This window comes from Melospiza melodia, chromosome 16 (genome assembly GCF_035770615.1).
Source record: "Melospiza melodia melodia isolate bMelMel2 chromosome 16, bMelMel2.pri, whole genome shotgun sequence".
Classification (NCBI taxonomy): Eukaryota; Metazoa; Chordata; class Aves; order Passeriformes; family Passerellidae; genus Melospiza; species Melospiza melodia.
In genome coordinates this window covers 6,050,882-6,065,733 of record NC_086209.1, presented here as the reverse complement: position 1 = coordinate 6,065,733, position 14,852 = coordinate 6,050,882, and the positions used below count along the sequence as shown (strand labels likewise).

The window sequence follows — 14,852 nt, the reverse complement described above, 5'->3', positions numbered from 1 at the left end:
GTGCAGGGTTCAGTGCAGAGCTCTGTGGGTTTGGGCATCTCCCTGTCCTGGCACACAGATTGCCCTTCCAGCCAAGAGCTCTGTGTGCAAAATGCAGCTGTGGGGGAAGAGGTCCCATTGTCACCTGCAAACAGTGTGGCTGGCTGCCTCCTCTGCCCTCAGCTCTGCCTACTCACGGGGGCTGTGGCATTTCAGATGAATCCCTGCCAATCAGTCTGGCTGGGCCACAGCTTCTGCTCCTGCCCTGAAAAAACCAATCATTGCCTGGATTCCCAACAGGAAAATCAGGCCAACCTGTATAAACACTGCTGAGTGCTGCCCTTGGTTGAGGTTCCAGCCAGAGGGGGTGGAGGGTGAATAAACCCAGACTGGTGTTGGGCCAAGTGTGTAGGATGATTTTGTCTGCAGACATGGAGCAGGAGCCACAGTGGCTCTGCAGCTGGTGAGAGTGAAATAGTGTACTGGAAGAATCCTCCACCAAGTGCTGTGAAACGCAATGATACAAGTGCCTAAAGACACAGGTCAATGGTACTGTGGGTTCAGTGCAGTGACCAAGCAGGGCCACACACCCATGCTGGTGTCCTCCCTGCCCTGGGATGCACTGTGGGGACTGTCTTCTAACCCTATGCAGTTGCTTCTTCATTTTTAAACTTCTCAGTCACCACGGGAGATGTTACTGTGGAGGTGGTGTTGCCTGGCTGACAGAGAGCAGAAGATTTCCAGGTCACAGAGCTGCCCTGGTCACAGAGCTGCCCTGGCCTGTGTGCAGCCATCCTGGCTGGGAGCTCAGCTATAGGCAGCAGCTGCTGCCACCCCCCAGGTGGGAAACTGCTGGGCCACCTGTCCAGCACAGGACAGTGCACAGGAACTGAAATGTCATGAGCACAGGCCCCGTGTGCCCCAGCGAGGACTCAGGAAGCAGCTGAACTGTGTCACACAAACACCCCCTGTGCAGCAGCTCGCCCTGTGCACAACAGCAGGGATAATTCTGTTAGAGACCATCATTCTGTGGGTTTAGAGACCATCCCACTGTGGCAGAATGGGGTATTTTATGCCTGTTGGGCTGAGCTCACACTGTGCCCTCTCCCAGTATGTTTTTTGTGTGATGCTTATGCATTTTGGCTGCTTGTGAATTCAGTGCAAAGCCTGTTTTATCTCCTGCTACATAAAAAGTCACCCAGCACTGCAAGGGAATCAAGCTAGGGAAAAAAGCAGGTTTTATCACCTAAGCCCTCAATATAAATTTCAAGAGTGGTTAAAAGATTATAAGGTACAGATTGCCATAAAGCATTTCTTTGGAGAATAGAATCAGGGTGCGATCTGAACAGCAGAACAATGTTTTCCACTCAGCTTTCAGCTCTTTCAGGACTGAATGGCTCCATCCCTTTCCAACCTGACTGAAGAAGTGCTCAGGTTTTCCTAGTGAATCTGCCATCTTCTGTCCATATTTATAGTCAGGAGGCAACTGAAATCAGGGCTACTGCCATTTGTGACTGTGCTTCTTGTTCAACTTTTTAACTTCCATGACATACAGACTATTTGCAGGAAGGGGTGATGTATCCTCCAGAGTTCATTAACCTGACTGTTGGGGTACATTTGTTTAATTTTGAACAAAAAATACAATTTTGAGTAGCCAGGACTGCTCTGATAATTTTGCCAATAACATTCAAGGCATAAGAGATCACAGCAAAGATTTTACAAAATAGCTGTTGAAAACTTGACACTGCTTTGGAGCCAGCTTTTAAAGCAGTGAACTGCCTGCAGGTGGGCGCCAATGGGCGCCAGTTTCCCCCAAAGCACCAGTGTCACACAGAAGCTGAACTTGCACCAAAGAGCTGTTGAAGGAAAGGAAATAACCAGAGGTGACATTTGACAAGTTAAGATTTTTATTCAGTGCACTGGACTCATACATCACTGCTTCATCAACTAAAACATTTCACACATTCCTATAAAACCAATGCCAAGTCCAGTCTCTTAAAGATGCTTGGTGTAAAACATAAAGCAGTCTATCAGATATTTCCTGTTATAAGTATAGCTCAGAGCCCAGTAACAGGCTGTGTCCAGCATGTTCAGTGCTGGGTTCCAGCAATGGATGGAGGATGGAGCAGTTACTCAGGGTTGATGAAGGGCTTCATTACAAATGTCTAAACCCAGCTCATTAACATCTCACCCAATGTTTATCAGAGTGCTGCTGCTGGTTTGATTATGCTGCTGCTTTGAGTATGGGTGGAGCTGCAACTACAAAAACCCTAATGCAGAACTACTCAGCACTGGAAAGAAAATGTGATCTGGGCTGGGGCAGCCTGTCCGGCTCCGTGCTGAGGACAGTGACTCCAGCAGCACGGCAGGGCACGTCTCACCCCGTCCCTGCAGCAGCAGTCAGGGCAGCACAGCAATCCACAGAGAAATGCAAGCTGCTCAGGCCTGACTGGCAGGGCAAAGCAACAGGTTTTCAGGATGGAGGGGTCTTACACTGCAAACCTCTGGGCAGGGATGCCTGCAAACACAACTTGGGCAGCTGGGTGGATGCTGGTGACTGTGGGCAGCTGCAGCATCCCCACTTTCTCCCATGTGGGCAGGCACATGATGCTCAAAGCCTCCCACCCCAGACAGTGTAGGAAGGCTTCATGGTACACCCTCCCACTATCAGCCATCACCCTGGTCAGCACAGGGTGCCCTGGCAGGGGGACAGGGCTGGTGCCAGCCCTGCAGCTTCCCAGCAAATCCATCTCTGCTCATCCCCCTCCCTGCCCGTGTCCCACCTGCCCCGTGCTCTGGCCCAAACGCTCATCCTGCCTGATCCCTGCCCTCACTCACTCATTCACTCTGTGTGGAAGGAAGGAGACAGCACATTGCCAAATCAGCTATCTCAAAGGGAATCTAAGGACTTTTATTGAGGCCGTGTCAGGGAGCCTGGAGTGTCCCAGGCAGTCCCTGTGCCGAGCACGTGTCCTAAGGCATGGTGACCGTCCGCCGGGCGCTCCTGGCCGCTGTAAAGCGCCTCTTATTCCTCAGACCAGAGAACCTCTCATCCAGAGTCAGGCTGGTCTGCAGGGGAAAGCGAGAGCGAGTCAGTCCCCTGTCCTGTGGCAAAGCACAGCCAAACTCGTAGCAGGGGTATTGATTAGAGCCCATCAGTCAGGCTGGTGATTCACAGCTGGTTAGTCAATTAAACCACTCAGCACACAGACACAGGGAGCTCGACAGACTGTGTGTGGCTGGAAAACCTCCAAGCAGCTCCCAGCCCCAGGACACAGGGCATCCTCGGCAAGAACAGGAGCAAGCAGATGGCATTTGAGCACAAGGCACCGGGTAAAACCAAACCGTCCAGACAAGAGACGCCGGCAATGAAGAAGGTGGAGCAGGATTTCTCAGCTGCCCCAGGGCTCTTGGACCATACTTCAGTGTAAAATGTGACACCAAGAAGGGCACCAAAGCAAAGAGCGAGCAAAGCCCAGAAGTGCCACGTGTCTCTGAGGAATGGGAAGCACTGACAGTGAAACAGTCCCCTCTGGCCAGGACTACTCATCAGCAGGACCTCCCTGCTCCAAGCAAGCACACGGACAGGCCAAGACAGGCCATCAGAGTGGGGAAAACTGGGCTGAGTCTGTAGTTGCTGAACAGTCTTCTCAAGTGCCTTCAGTTTTGTGAGCAACCTGGCCAACACAGCTACGGGACTTTCCTCCCAGGCTGTGTTAGATAAACCCAGCTGGCAGCCCCAGAAACCTGAGTGTGACGTTAAGAGCTCAGTGGCAGGGCTGCTGCAGGGAGCCAGGTGCCTCCTGTGCCGTCGACAATCCTCTACCTGGTTGGCCATGGCGCGGAAGTTGAACCTCAGCAGCACCCCCCGGGGCTGGGGCTTGGCCACCTGTGCTGGGGCTCTCTGGCTTCGCAGGAATGGGCGCTTGGATCCAGGCCTGGGGAAAGCACAGAGCTGCTGTCACTCAGGATGCTCAGGCAGCACTTCCCATCCTCTCAAACCAGCACGGAGTAAAGGACACAGCCACACACTCCACCTGTCCCATGGCATGTCTCCTTGGCAGAGCAGCCGTGCAGGCAGAGGCCAGCACTGGGGACTGTCACATCCAGGCTATTCAGGGGTGCTCTCTGCACCCAGGACATGCACAGTGCCCTCACCCACCCTCCCTTCTGCCCCCAGCTGGGTGCCAGGTCCTGCAGCTGCCCCTTTCCAGCCTCTGAGCTCCTCTTACACAGCGAGCGCAGGGTGTCCCTTTGGGGCATGCTGTTTCTCCCAACACCCCACAACCAGCACAACCAGCCTGCCACCTCTTCCCACAATGGTGCTTCCACTTCTCCTCACTCTGCATAACAAATGAGGGCAGTGTAATTACAGATTACCATGTAATTACAGGTAAATAGAGGAGATTTCTATCTCCTTCTGATATGCTGGGAAAGGAACCAGACATCATTTGCCAACCATTTTGGGTCTGAACCATTCACTGCACACTCATTACAGAAGTGAAGCTGCAATAATGCTAAAGGGATTTGCAATGGCTTTTGTAGGGCTCCCACCCTAACAAATCACCTCATTTACTTACAGGCTGAGCTGGCCCGCCTGGGGATTAAGCACAGAAACCGTCAGAATTGCTCCCGGGCTGGGTTTCACTTGCCACCTGCCGAGACAGGGAGATTTATCCAGCTTCAAGCCTGAAAGAGCACTGCCTATTTGCATTGTGCCTTTGTTCACCAATTACCTTCTCATCCTTGGCGGTTTCCCTTCTCCTTGAGAATCCATCTGCTGTAAAATATATTTAAAAACAATTACTTCAAAGAATTAGCTCTCAGAAACAGTGACTCCTTTTCCAGGATTTTGTTTGGTGTATCTGAAGAGCTCCTTCCTTGAGAGTTGTGAAGAAATGTGCTAATCTGGGGTTTCCCACTAGCACAGTAATGTGTATGAGGTGCCTTTACCTTGCCCTGCTTGTGCTGCTCTATAAATTGCAAGGTTTATTTTTATCACCCTCCCAGGATTTATTTCCCAGCTGCCAGAATACCAAGCTGCATTAAAAACTGCCTGCAAATACTTTCCTATCAATGCATGCAGCGTTCAGGTCTGCATAACAAATAAGGGCATCTCTCCCCCAGTTACTTTAGGAAGCAAAGCTGCAACTGGGCTGGTAAAAGGTGAAGGTTTGTCACTAGCAGCAGGCTGCAGAGGAAATGTCTCAAGCACTGACCCATCTCTGGAAGGGAGCTTTGTAGAACCACTGCTGCATCCGCTTCTGCTGGAACGCTGCTCCCCTGTTCAGCAGGAAAGGCCTGCTAAAGGAGAGACAAAGAGGTCAGCATCATACCAGGTATCTCTAACACTTAATGCCAAAATACCTAACCCAAGCTGGTCTAAAAAAGCAGTGTAAGAAGCAAATGAGGCAGTTTGTTACAGAGTTCAGCCCAACAGGTTTTTCTGCCAGCAAAGGATTTCAGAGGAACTTGATTTCCTGTTCAAATGAGGCAACAGTTTGTGTGTTCTGAGCTGTGCTCATTAAAAGCAAAAAACATGGGAGGAAAATCATAGAAAAAAATCAGTTCAGAAAGGACCTCTCAGTGTTATTCAGTCCCTGTTCTGCTCAGAGCAGATGAAGGATTGCAAGGAGCTTCCTTTTGAGCTCAGGGAACATAATGATCTTGATGAGACAGTGCCCAGCACCTGGCACACTGCCTTCCTCCCAGCTCCTGGGGCACAGCCTGCTCCTGCAGCCCCTCACTGGGACACACTCCCTGTCTGCCCATCCCTTATGGCTGGAATCTGTATTTCCTGCCTGCACGAAAATAAATGCTATTTCACCCTTCAAAAGTTTTCCAAAGCGACTAAGTTTATTAAAAATACCAAGGTCACATTTTCTGTGCTTCCCGAAATAAAATCACAGATTAATATAGGCATTATTAACTATGAGCACGAGGTTGTTTCCTTTCCAAGTGCCTTCCTAACATACCCAGGGGTATTTTTCTGGTGCTGCACATGCACATGGCTGTAGCCACACCCAGCTGGCACATACAGAGAGAGAAACCCCATAAACTGCACAGGTAAAAAAAATCCCATGATTTGCACAGGTAAAAACCACTGAAAGCCAAAATAACCCAGAGTTACCAAAGATTTTACCTCCTCCCTGGGGCACGGATGCTGGCAGCATCTGCTCTGAAACTCTTGGGGCTTGCAGATGGCTGTGGCTGTTCCTCCTGCTGCCCACCACTGCTTTTGGCAAAAGCATTGCTCTTCTTGGTGCCCTGAAAGAGCAGGGAGACCTCAGCAGTTGTCACCTGCAGCACAATCTTGGTACAAGAGCAGGGGGTGAGGGCAGGGACAGCACACGAGGGGCTGCTCTCTGCTGATAACAATCAGTCAGGGGGTGCCTTGCTTCCTGCACATGGAACAGCAGGTGCCAGGGAGAATGCCTCATTCTAATTCTAATTCATTTAATTCTAATGCTGCAGAAACCAAAGAAGAAAACAAAGATCAGTCCATGCAGAGTGAATCTCACAGAAGCTGTGCATTACAGCCCTGTTCAGGTTTCAGCCCTGTTCACCCTTTTGGTCATCAGCTCTTTCTTGTCTGGAAGGTGCATTGCCTGGACCATGCCCTGCTGCATGGAACACACCAGAAGAGCCTCAGCAGGGTCTGTCCTGCAGTTCCAACACACACTGCCCCAGGCTCCAGCCTGGTGACTTCTGTGGGACAGCTACCATCATGTTAGTACCAACTAACTGAGGTCTATTTCCATATTCTTCCCCCTTGGTTTATTCCTGCAAAGTGGAAGCTACTGTAGAATTCTGCCTCCTAGCAACTGCTTATTACTCTGTAAATACCAGCCACACTCAATATCTGAGTCATCCTGGTCTTTCTTTTCAGGAATAACCTCACTCCTTGCACATGCATGCTCAGTTTAGGGCTTTCTTATTTACACCCCTACAACACATTCACTAAATGTGCCATCCTCTTCAGCACTTGCATTTTTTTGAAAAGCTCACTGAACATCTATGACCTCCTAACTGAGTGGATTTTCATCAGTGCAGGAAAACCCAGCTGCCTCTCAAACTATCTGTCACAGCACTGGCAATCAGTGTCTCTGGTGGAAAGTACATCTCTGAACCAGAGTCACCTGACAAGTCACCAAGTCTGTCCTTTGACTTCACAGGAACTAGGAAAATGCTCTGGGTGGAGAACAAATAACAAAGAATCTTAACACACCTCCTCTAAATGATAATAGTAAGATGAGATGCCATGGAATTAATTTTTATGGAAATATTTTTAAACCTTTTCATACTAATTTCAAAAAGTCTTTTTTAGCAAAACCCATGGGAACTGATCAGTAAAATTATGCTAAGTCAGAAGCTTTATAAAACTAACTGTAAAATTGCTATTCCATATTCATGTATGTCTGTACTCACCTATGCATACAAATGCTGTGCACAGGCATTAAAAGATGGTGTTTTTTATGCAGATTGTTCTTTGGGGTGATCCAGGATCATAAAATTGAGCAGATTTCCACATGACATTAGGGAAAAGCCAGACCCTCCTCATTGCCCTACCTCCTGGGCCGAGTCCTGGCGGTTCAAAGGGCTCACTCCTTGGAATGCAGCAGCTGCTCTTCTCTTGCCACCAGGCAGAGCATTCCTGAACTGCCTCCGATTGAGCTGCTGCTGTCCAAAGCCTCTTCTGAAACGCTGAGGTCCTAAAAACAAAGCCCTCTTTAGAAACCTTCAAAATTTGGTTTATGACTCCAGTTTTGTAAATAGATTACAAGGTTAACTTAATGTGATACTACAGAAGTAGTGGTGCAAAAGTCACGCTGATTCATTTTAAATAATGAATTTTTCCAACGTCTCTCTAGCACTCTTATTGTATATAGGACTGCCATACACATTATTTGATGTGAAAGAATACAGAACAGAAAAGCCTTTCACAATTCTGATTCCTCATAAAGACAGGAACACCCACATCAGGAGACCTGTCAATCTGTTGTCAGAGCTCACACTGCCATGAATTAACTATGAAACAGAAAAAGCCTTTAGCTACAGATATACACATGACTTGAGCATCCCAAACCCAGCCCCACAGCAGCTCTGAGGGCCCACATCGTAGCACAATTTTTATTTATATATATATATATATATATTTGTTTTCTTTTAGCTCGACACACCATAGTTTCTCCTATTGTAGTAGAAGCGTCCTGCTGTTCTGCCATGATACACACACACTCGCTGTACGTCCTGCATTTAACCTTCTCCCCTAAGCCTGCTGATGATTCTGAAGAGTGCTGAAGTGTTGAGCGACAGGAAAGCCCTGTCACACTGAGGCACAGTGCTTCCAAACCTAATTACTGCACATAATAAAATTCTGTAGTCGTAATGAGACAGCAAGTCTCTGAGTCACTGTGCGAGCTGCCACAGGCACAACAACAACAATCACAAAGCCTCAGCTGGAATGCCAGGATGGAATTTCTTTCTGTTACCTCACAAACCAGCAGATCCCTGAAGCAACACCTAAGCAGAGCCACTTGGGCACAGTCACAGCACCATTCAGCTTGGCCCAGGGCCGGACAATCACCAGGCTGCCCTTCACACCAGTTTATCAAGGGTTTGCCTGCACAGGGTCACCACCACGCTGTGCTCTGATCTCTGAACCAAGGCAGGCAGCTCAAGCATGTCCAGAAGGGTGCCCCAAGCCTACCAAACACCTCCATTATCTATAACCAGATGTTATACTGCTCAGTGCACACAAGGGTAAACAGCAGATGTGTGCTTTCCTTCACTGCTGCTTCACACTTTGCCATCCCCAGCTGCAAGGTCACTGAAGCCCCTCTGTTTTGAGCCCATTCCCCCCAAGAGCTGCTGTAGCAGTGAGGTGTGCCCACACCTTGGGGTGAATAAATCACGCACAAAGCAGTGCATGGCAGAGGGCAGTGAGAGTGCACTCAAACCCTGGATCTCACTGACACAAAGCACAGAGCAGTGAGGTGCATATATTGATCTCACATCAACTGCTACGTGACAGCAATTTATACTGCCTTGGAGCAGCTGCAAATGAAGTGTCCTGAGGCAGCAGTGGCATGGCTGTGAGGGGCCACCACTGCCACAAGGAATGAAGGCTGCAGCCTCAGGGTGTCACACCAGCCAGCACCAACCTGAGCTGCTTACAATGGGACATGCTTGAAGATGATTTGAGCTACTCTGGCTCTAAACAGAAGGGCACCAGGACAGGCCCGTGGGAAGCAGACCCCAAACACCATGCTGGGGTGCTTCGTGCCCCATGGCCAGAGGTGCTGCTTGGGAACATGCACAAAAACACAACACAGTTCACAAGCTCTGGGGCCAGTTGTTATTTCCTTTGCAGACAATGCCCTCTCACTGCAGAGCTGCAGGTGTGTAAATGTTCCTCTCGTGACAAACATTCAATTTTGGCAAACTGTTTCTTTCTGACCAGAGGTGGACTTTCTGTAGTCAATGTCCCTTTGATTTTTTCTCCTGCTTCTATTCTCCCAGTCTGTTTTTGCCCTGCCTTGTTTCTCTTCAGCCCCTACCCTGGGCCTGTCCCTATCTCTTGCCTGTTGGCTGGGCTGCTCTGCTCCTGGACACCCAGCCCTGCTGCACAGCTCTCCTACACCCTGTGGAGGACAAGAGGCTGAGCTCAGCTGCCTTTCCTGGATACTCTCAGGGCAATGGCAGGGACTGCTGCAGAAGGCAGCCCTGACTAGAAAATCATGTCCCTGTCAGTCTGTTCCTATTAGAGAGCCTGTGCTCAGCAGGGCACTCAGGCACAGCTCACCCAACACAAATGACACATGACAGAGCCATCAGCCTCCAAGGGGGACCCCATCACACCAGCTGGGGACCAAGGCTCTGTCATCTGTGTCCTGAAGTGTGTGACACATGGGAGGCTTCATGTCTGCAAAAGGTCTGGCAGATATTTAATAATGTAAGAACATTTCAATAAAACCCCACAGCATCAGCAGCTGGGGAAGAACCCCCCACACACATCCCATGTTTGGGTGTGTGCTCAGAGCCTGGCCCTGAGCACACCTGGGATGGCCAAAAGGCACCTCAGCTCAGCCAGTCCAGTCTGGGCACAAGTTCCCATGTATGACAGACTCTTTTTTCCAAGGAGATTTGAAATTCAAATTTCTCGTCATTAAAAATCATCTTTCCCCCACTAGGGAGGTTTAAGCCATATTCCAAGAGGGATTAACAGCACTTTGCTTGCTGGTTTAATCAGCACAATACCCTTCCCCCTCCTCTGTCATTACAGTGCTGGGCTCCTCAGATCACCATTTTGATAATGGTTATCACATCTCAGCCCAGAAGGGACTGCATTTCAGCAGGGACCAAAGTGAACTGAGCCCCTGATGAATTATGGGCTAAATTCCCAGTCATGCTGAGCTTCCCCAAATTGCTACTGACAATCAGCACCACACAGCATGGCAGGTCTCTGCACTTGGCAGGGCTGAATTCAGACTCCCTGAAAACCTATGAAATACTAAAACTAGCAGAAATAATTATATAAATTAACAGAAAGGCTCTCCCATCTAAGAAATAGGGAAAAATATTTTATTGGATTTGCCTCTCGGTGCAGTAATTGCTTGAGGGCAGGAGAATATCAAAGCCTGTGGGTTCTGATAGAAAAATCAATTTGCTAAGGGCATTTATCACCTTCATGATTTGAACTAGAACAATCCTCAGTAAGGCACTGTGTGGTGGTCACCAAGAAAGGTGGGAGGCAGAACACAGACAAGCAGGATTGCCCCCAGTGATCCCATTGTCCTGATGTATGATTGGCACTCCAATATAAGACTGAAAAGATATTTCTGAAAAATATCACTAAAATCTTCAGGGAGTGACTTAGCAGTAATTTAAAAAAAACTTCACAGAGATATCATTTCATGCAGCAGACAACTTTGGTTTGTAGATAAAAGCCAGTGGAACAAAACAAAGGTGCGATCACTCAGTATTATAAAAAAAGCCCTCACCCTAAAAATAGCATGCTTGGCAAAAGTGACAATTTAGCCTCAATAACTGAGCTATCAAATACAGTTACTGAGAGGATAATTTGGATAATTTAAGTCTGCTCTGGGAAAATGAGGATTAGGAAGAGGCATAATTAAAATATGCAAAGCCAAGGGGAATAGAGAATAGATATTAAGTCACTTTAAATTAGTAATTCATGAGAGTGGAAGGGAGAGAAATGGATGAATTATGCTCTGAAAGGGCCCTGATATTCCATTGTTATGGGGAGAAAAGCTAATCAGGCCCTGAGCACATCTTATCTGCACACAGAGATTGGACAGAAGGATTGAAGAGCTGGATTTTGCTAAAAATGCCTTTCCCAGCCTGGCCAGGCTGTGCTGCCTCAAGTGCCCATGTACCTTGCAGATTCCTCTGCTTCCAGGCTCGGTACCGGGGCCGCCCATAGCCGGGGGCTGAGCTCCTGTTCTTGACCTGCTGCCTTCTGCTGTCGCCCACGGCGCTGGCATCTGGCTGCTCCTTCCTGTGCCGCTTTATGATGTCATCTGGAATGAAATGAGGAGAAATCCATGGAAACTGCACTTTCCACCAACAGCCATTCCCTCTCTGGGTGCTCGGATTGTCCGCGGTAAACACGGAGCTCGCTGCTCTGTGAGCTCCGCTGGGCAGACAATGAAAGATTAAGCTCAGTTTAGAAAGTATAGGATCAATTTAGTGGGCTGGAGATTAGAGTGCAGCAAATGATTTACAAATAAGCCACCATCCAGCACGTCCCCAGCACGGGCAGGACAGAGATTTCAGACCCCATCCACCGAGGGACCTGATCCTGCAGGCGTCCCACAAGCCTAAGGGAAAACATTTCTGCAGGGGCACAGGAGCTCAGTGCTGGGCAGAGAACTTTTCTGAGAAGGTCTGACTTGAATTGCTGTAGGAAAGGTGGCCAAAGGGGGGAGGATGTGACAGCTGTTGAGCTACTTGGATCATGCACAAAGCAGTGCCAGGTGCAGAGCTCTATCAAGAAACACCTCAGGCCCCTCCATTCTCAATCAGCTGGTCTGCAATCAACGGGATCTTCTTAACTCAAGCTCTTCTGATGAAGAGGAATGGCAAAGGGATGTCTCTTCAATAATTCATATTTTCCAACATTTTCTTCTTTTAACCTCAAATCTTCCAGAAAATACTTTGCAAATAATAAAGGCACATCTGCAAAGCTGCAGGCAGAATGTTTTAACTTGAACGAGTTAGCAAGAAATGAAGCATCCAAAACAGGCCTTTCCCAGGCAGAGGCTACTCCAGCTCCTTAATGTATCTCTGGAGTCAAAGGACAGAAGTACCATCAGCTTTCAGTGGGTGCTTACCATGAATTATCAGACCTCCAGCACTGCTCCCTTGTCATCTCCTATCAAGAAACTCCTATATCCAAATGAATACAAAGCCCAAGGAAAAGAAACTAGAGCAGATGTAAGAATAGGCTGCTTTTGTGATTTCTCTTTCAAGTCTGCCAGGAAAAGAATAGGCTGGGAGATGCTGGGCCACGTTCTTGGGATGAATTTGCTAATGGTCTCAGCGAAATGTGCCTTTGGGGCACGTGTGATTTGGAGCACAGGATGCTTTGAAGCGTTTTGAAAGCATCCCTGCACGCTCTGCAGGGAGGTGACCACACTCATCCGAGGGCGGGCTGTCCACAGCATGAGCAAATGAGAGGGGCTGAATGCTCAGGTGCTTGATCTGTCACCTTTCAGTGTCTTTTCTGTTTGGGTATGAGTTGTTATCCTGCATTTTGTGCCCAAAAACATGATGGGATTAGCAGACCGATGTAATGGACTACTACACAAGGCTGCAGGGGGATCCTGAGAGGTCATTTCTGGTACATCTATGCCCTCGAGGCAGAATGAGATCTATCAGGGCAGCTTTAAAGTAACTCCTGCAGTTTTTTGTGACCGCTAACTCATGTAAGGCACAAATGTATCTGAAAGCATAGAAAAACCACCTGATGGGAAAAGTTCTTCACCAGGGGCCTCTTGTTTTCCAATTCCCTCTTCGACCCTGAGTAAGGTGCATTCTGGATGGAATATGGAGTTGGACCAAAGGAGGTCTGACTCAGAGAAGCATTAAGGGAGAGCAAAAGCAAAGGGAGCATCACACATCAGCAAAGAGAAAAAGGGTGTGCAACACTATGTGAGAAAAATAAATCAAAAATGAGGGAGCCACTGTTGCTATAGCTCCTCATAGAGACATTAAAACAAGGGTGCATACGCCAAGGGATCAGTTTGAGTTTGCAGTGGAAAATGTTCGTCGTTCCTAACAAATGACTCTTTGCTGGGAAGAAATGACACAAGGTTTCAGTTAGGAAGCTGACCCAGTAACAAAAGGCGCTGGTGGATTTCCTTTCACAGCAGAGACACCAACACGATAATCCACCAAGATCTCTCATCCATGCGTCAGAATCCAGGCCCGGGGAGTTCACGGCAGGGCGGCTGTCGGTTGTTTATGCTCAGTGCACATTCCCGGTGCCAGAGGAATGGCGAGCATCGCAGCAAGCTGCTATAAATAGCACGGCGAGGCCATGGCCCCCTTCTCTGTCAGCGGGGCTGCTCTGCCCGAGCCCCCTGTGCCGCTGTCCCGTGAGCCCCGGGCTGCTGCCAGCCCAGCCCAGCCCAGCCCAGCCCAGCGCAGCGCAGCGCAGCTCCGAGCCCGGGCCCGCACACGGCCCCTCCGCCCGAGCGGCACCGGGACAGGGACACCCGCACGGCGGGGCCACCTGCGGCCCGAGCCGACCCGAGTCACTGCGCACAGCCCCCCCGCTCCCCGCCCGCACGGAGGGCCCGGCAGCGCCCCGCACCTACCCAGGGACATGTCGATCTCCTCGGCGCCCGGCTGCGGCCCCGCCGCGGGGCCCGGTGCGGGCTGCGGCCCCGCCGCCTCCATGGGCCCGGAGCGCTGTGCGCTCACTGCGCCTGCCCGGAATGTGCCGGCCCCGGCCCGCCCCGGCCGCTCCTGCCCTCGCCACGGCTGTCCCTACCCTGGTCCCGGCCCCGCCCGGCTGTCCCGGCTGCCGTGTCCGGCTGTCCCTGTCCCCGCCCGGCTGTCCCGGCTGCCGTGCCCCGCTGCCCTGTCCCCGCAGCGAGCGGCACCGCCTGCAGCCCGCTCTGCTCCCCGCCCGCGCTCAGCCCTGCCCCGGCCGCCTGCCCTCCGCACCCTCCCCGCCGATCCCTTCCATCAGCACCTGCCCTCCATCTCTCTCTGCCTCAAGCACCGTGCCCCAGCCTCTGGGCTGACACTTTTCCGCTTCTCCCGCCGAACCCTCCTCCCCCGGGGATCATGCCAGCGGCAGATATATTTTAACAACCCGGCAGTCAGTTCTGAGCCGTGTGAACGATGGAATGACCTTGCTTCCTTCTGAAGACCAGAAAAACAAGCAACTCTACGAACAGAGATACTCGTGGCTCATATTCGTGCATGAAGTCTGTTCTTATTTGTAAGCGCCCGGAGGAAGAAGCACCCATTTGGGACTGGTCTTGGGGCAGCATCCTCATCACACACAGAACTCAGATTCTTCAGGGATCTTTCAGTCTCTGTAACATTGGTTATGGCACCAAAGCTATTCTACAGTTTGAATACAAAATGCGAGCTAAACCATCTTCCTCTATGTTAAAAGACAGGTGAAGAAATAAAAAAGAGATAGGATAACAATATCTTCCAAAGGGCTACCATACATCAAGTGAAGAGCATGCTTTTCTCTGAAGTTTCCATAAGACAAATGCTGTGAAATAAACTTTCTCACCACGTACATAATAGGGGCCACATAAATAGTGAGCAGTGTCTGCATGTTCTGCGTTTTCAATACAGTGGTTGTTTTCCATCTTGCACCTCAA

At 49.8% G+C, this 14,852-nt stretch overlaps 1 protein-coding gene across 5 annotated transcripts; it reads right to left on the bottom strand.

Annotated features, from left to right (window-relative positions):
* Positions 1-1,868: 1,868 nt before the first annotated feature.
* Positions 1,869-13,908, bottom strand: LOC134425666 (UAP56-interacting factor-like). 5 transcript variants are annotated; one of them, XM_063170480.1, is made up of 9 exons: positions 13,824-13,908; positions 11,379-11,522; positions 7,549-7,691; positions 6,122-6,246; positions 5,199-5,283; positions 4,716-4,759; positions 4,560-4,634; positions 3,806-3,917; positions 1,869-3,048 (listed from the first exon to the last, which is right to left on the bottom strand). In XM_063170480.1, the coding sequence occupies exons 1-9, from the start codon at positions 13,903-13,905 to the stop codon at positions 2,953-2,955; spliced, it is 906 nt and encodes a 301-aa protein (XP_063026550.1). In that variant the 5' UTR covers positions 13,906-13,908; the 3' UTR covers positions 1,869-2,952. The 5 variants fall into 5 exon arrangements, with proteins under 5 accessions (XP_063026550.1, XP_063026552.1, XP_063026551.1 ...); XM_063170482.1 differs by having other exon boundaries at positions 4,716-4,756; XM_063170481.1 differs by having other exon boundaries at positions 5,199-5,280.
* Between the last annotated feature and the right edge of the window lie 944 nt (positions 13,909-14,852).

Excerpts from the sequence above, each read along its gene's own strand:
- LOC134425666 (XM_063170480.1), bottom strand. The coding sequence starts at position 13,905 with ATGGAGGCGGCGGGGCCGCAGCCCGCACCGGGCCCCGCGGCGGGGCCG. Across the intron at positions 7,692-11,378 it reads GAAGCAGAGGAATCTGCAAG|GACCTCAGCGTTTCAGAAGA; the intron begins GTACATGGGCAC and ends CTTTGTTTTTAG. Across the intron at positions 5,284-6,121 it reads ATCCGTGCCCCAGGGAGGAG|CAGGCCTTTCCTGCTGAACA; the intron begins GTAAAATCTTTG and ends TCTCTCCTTTAG.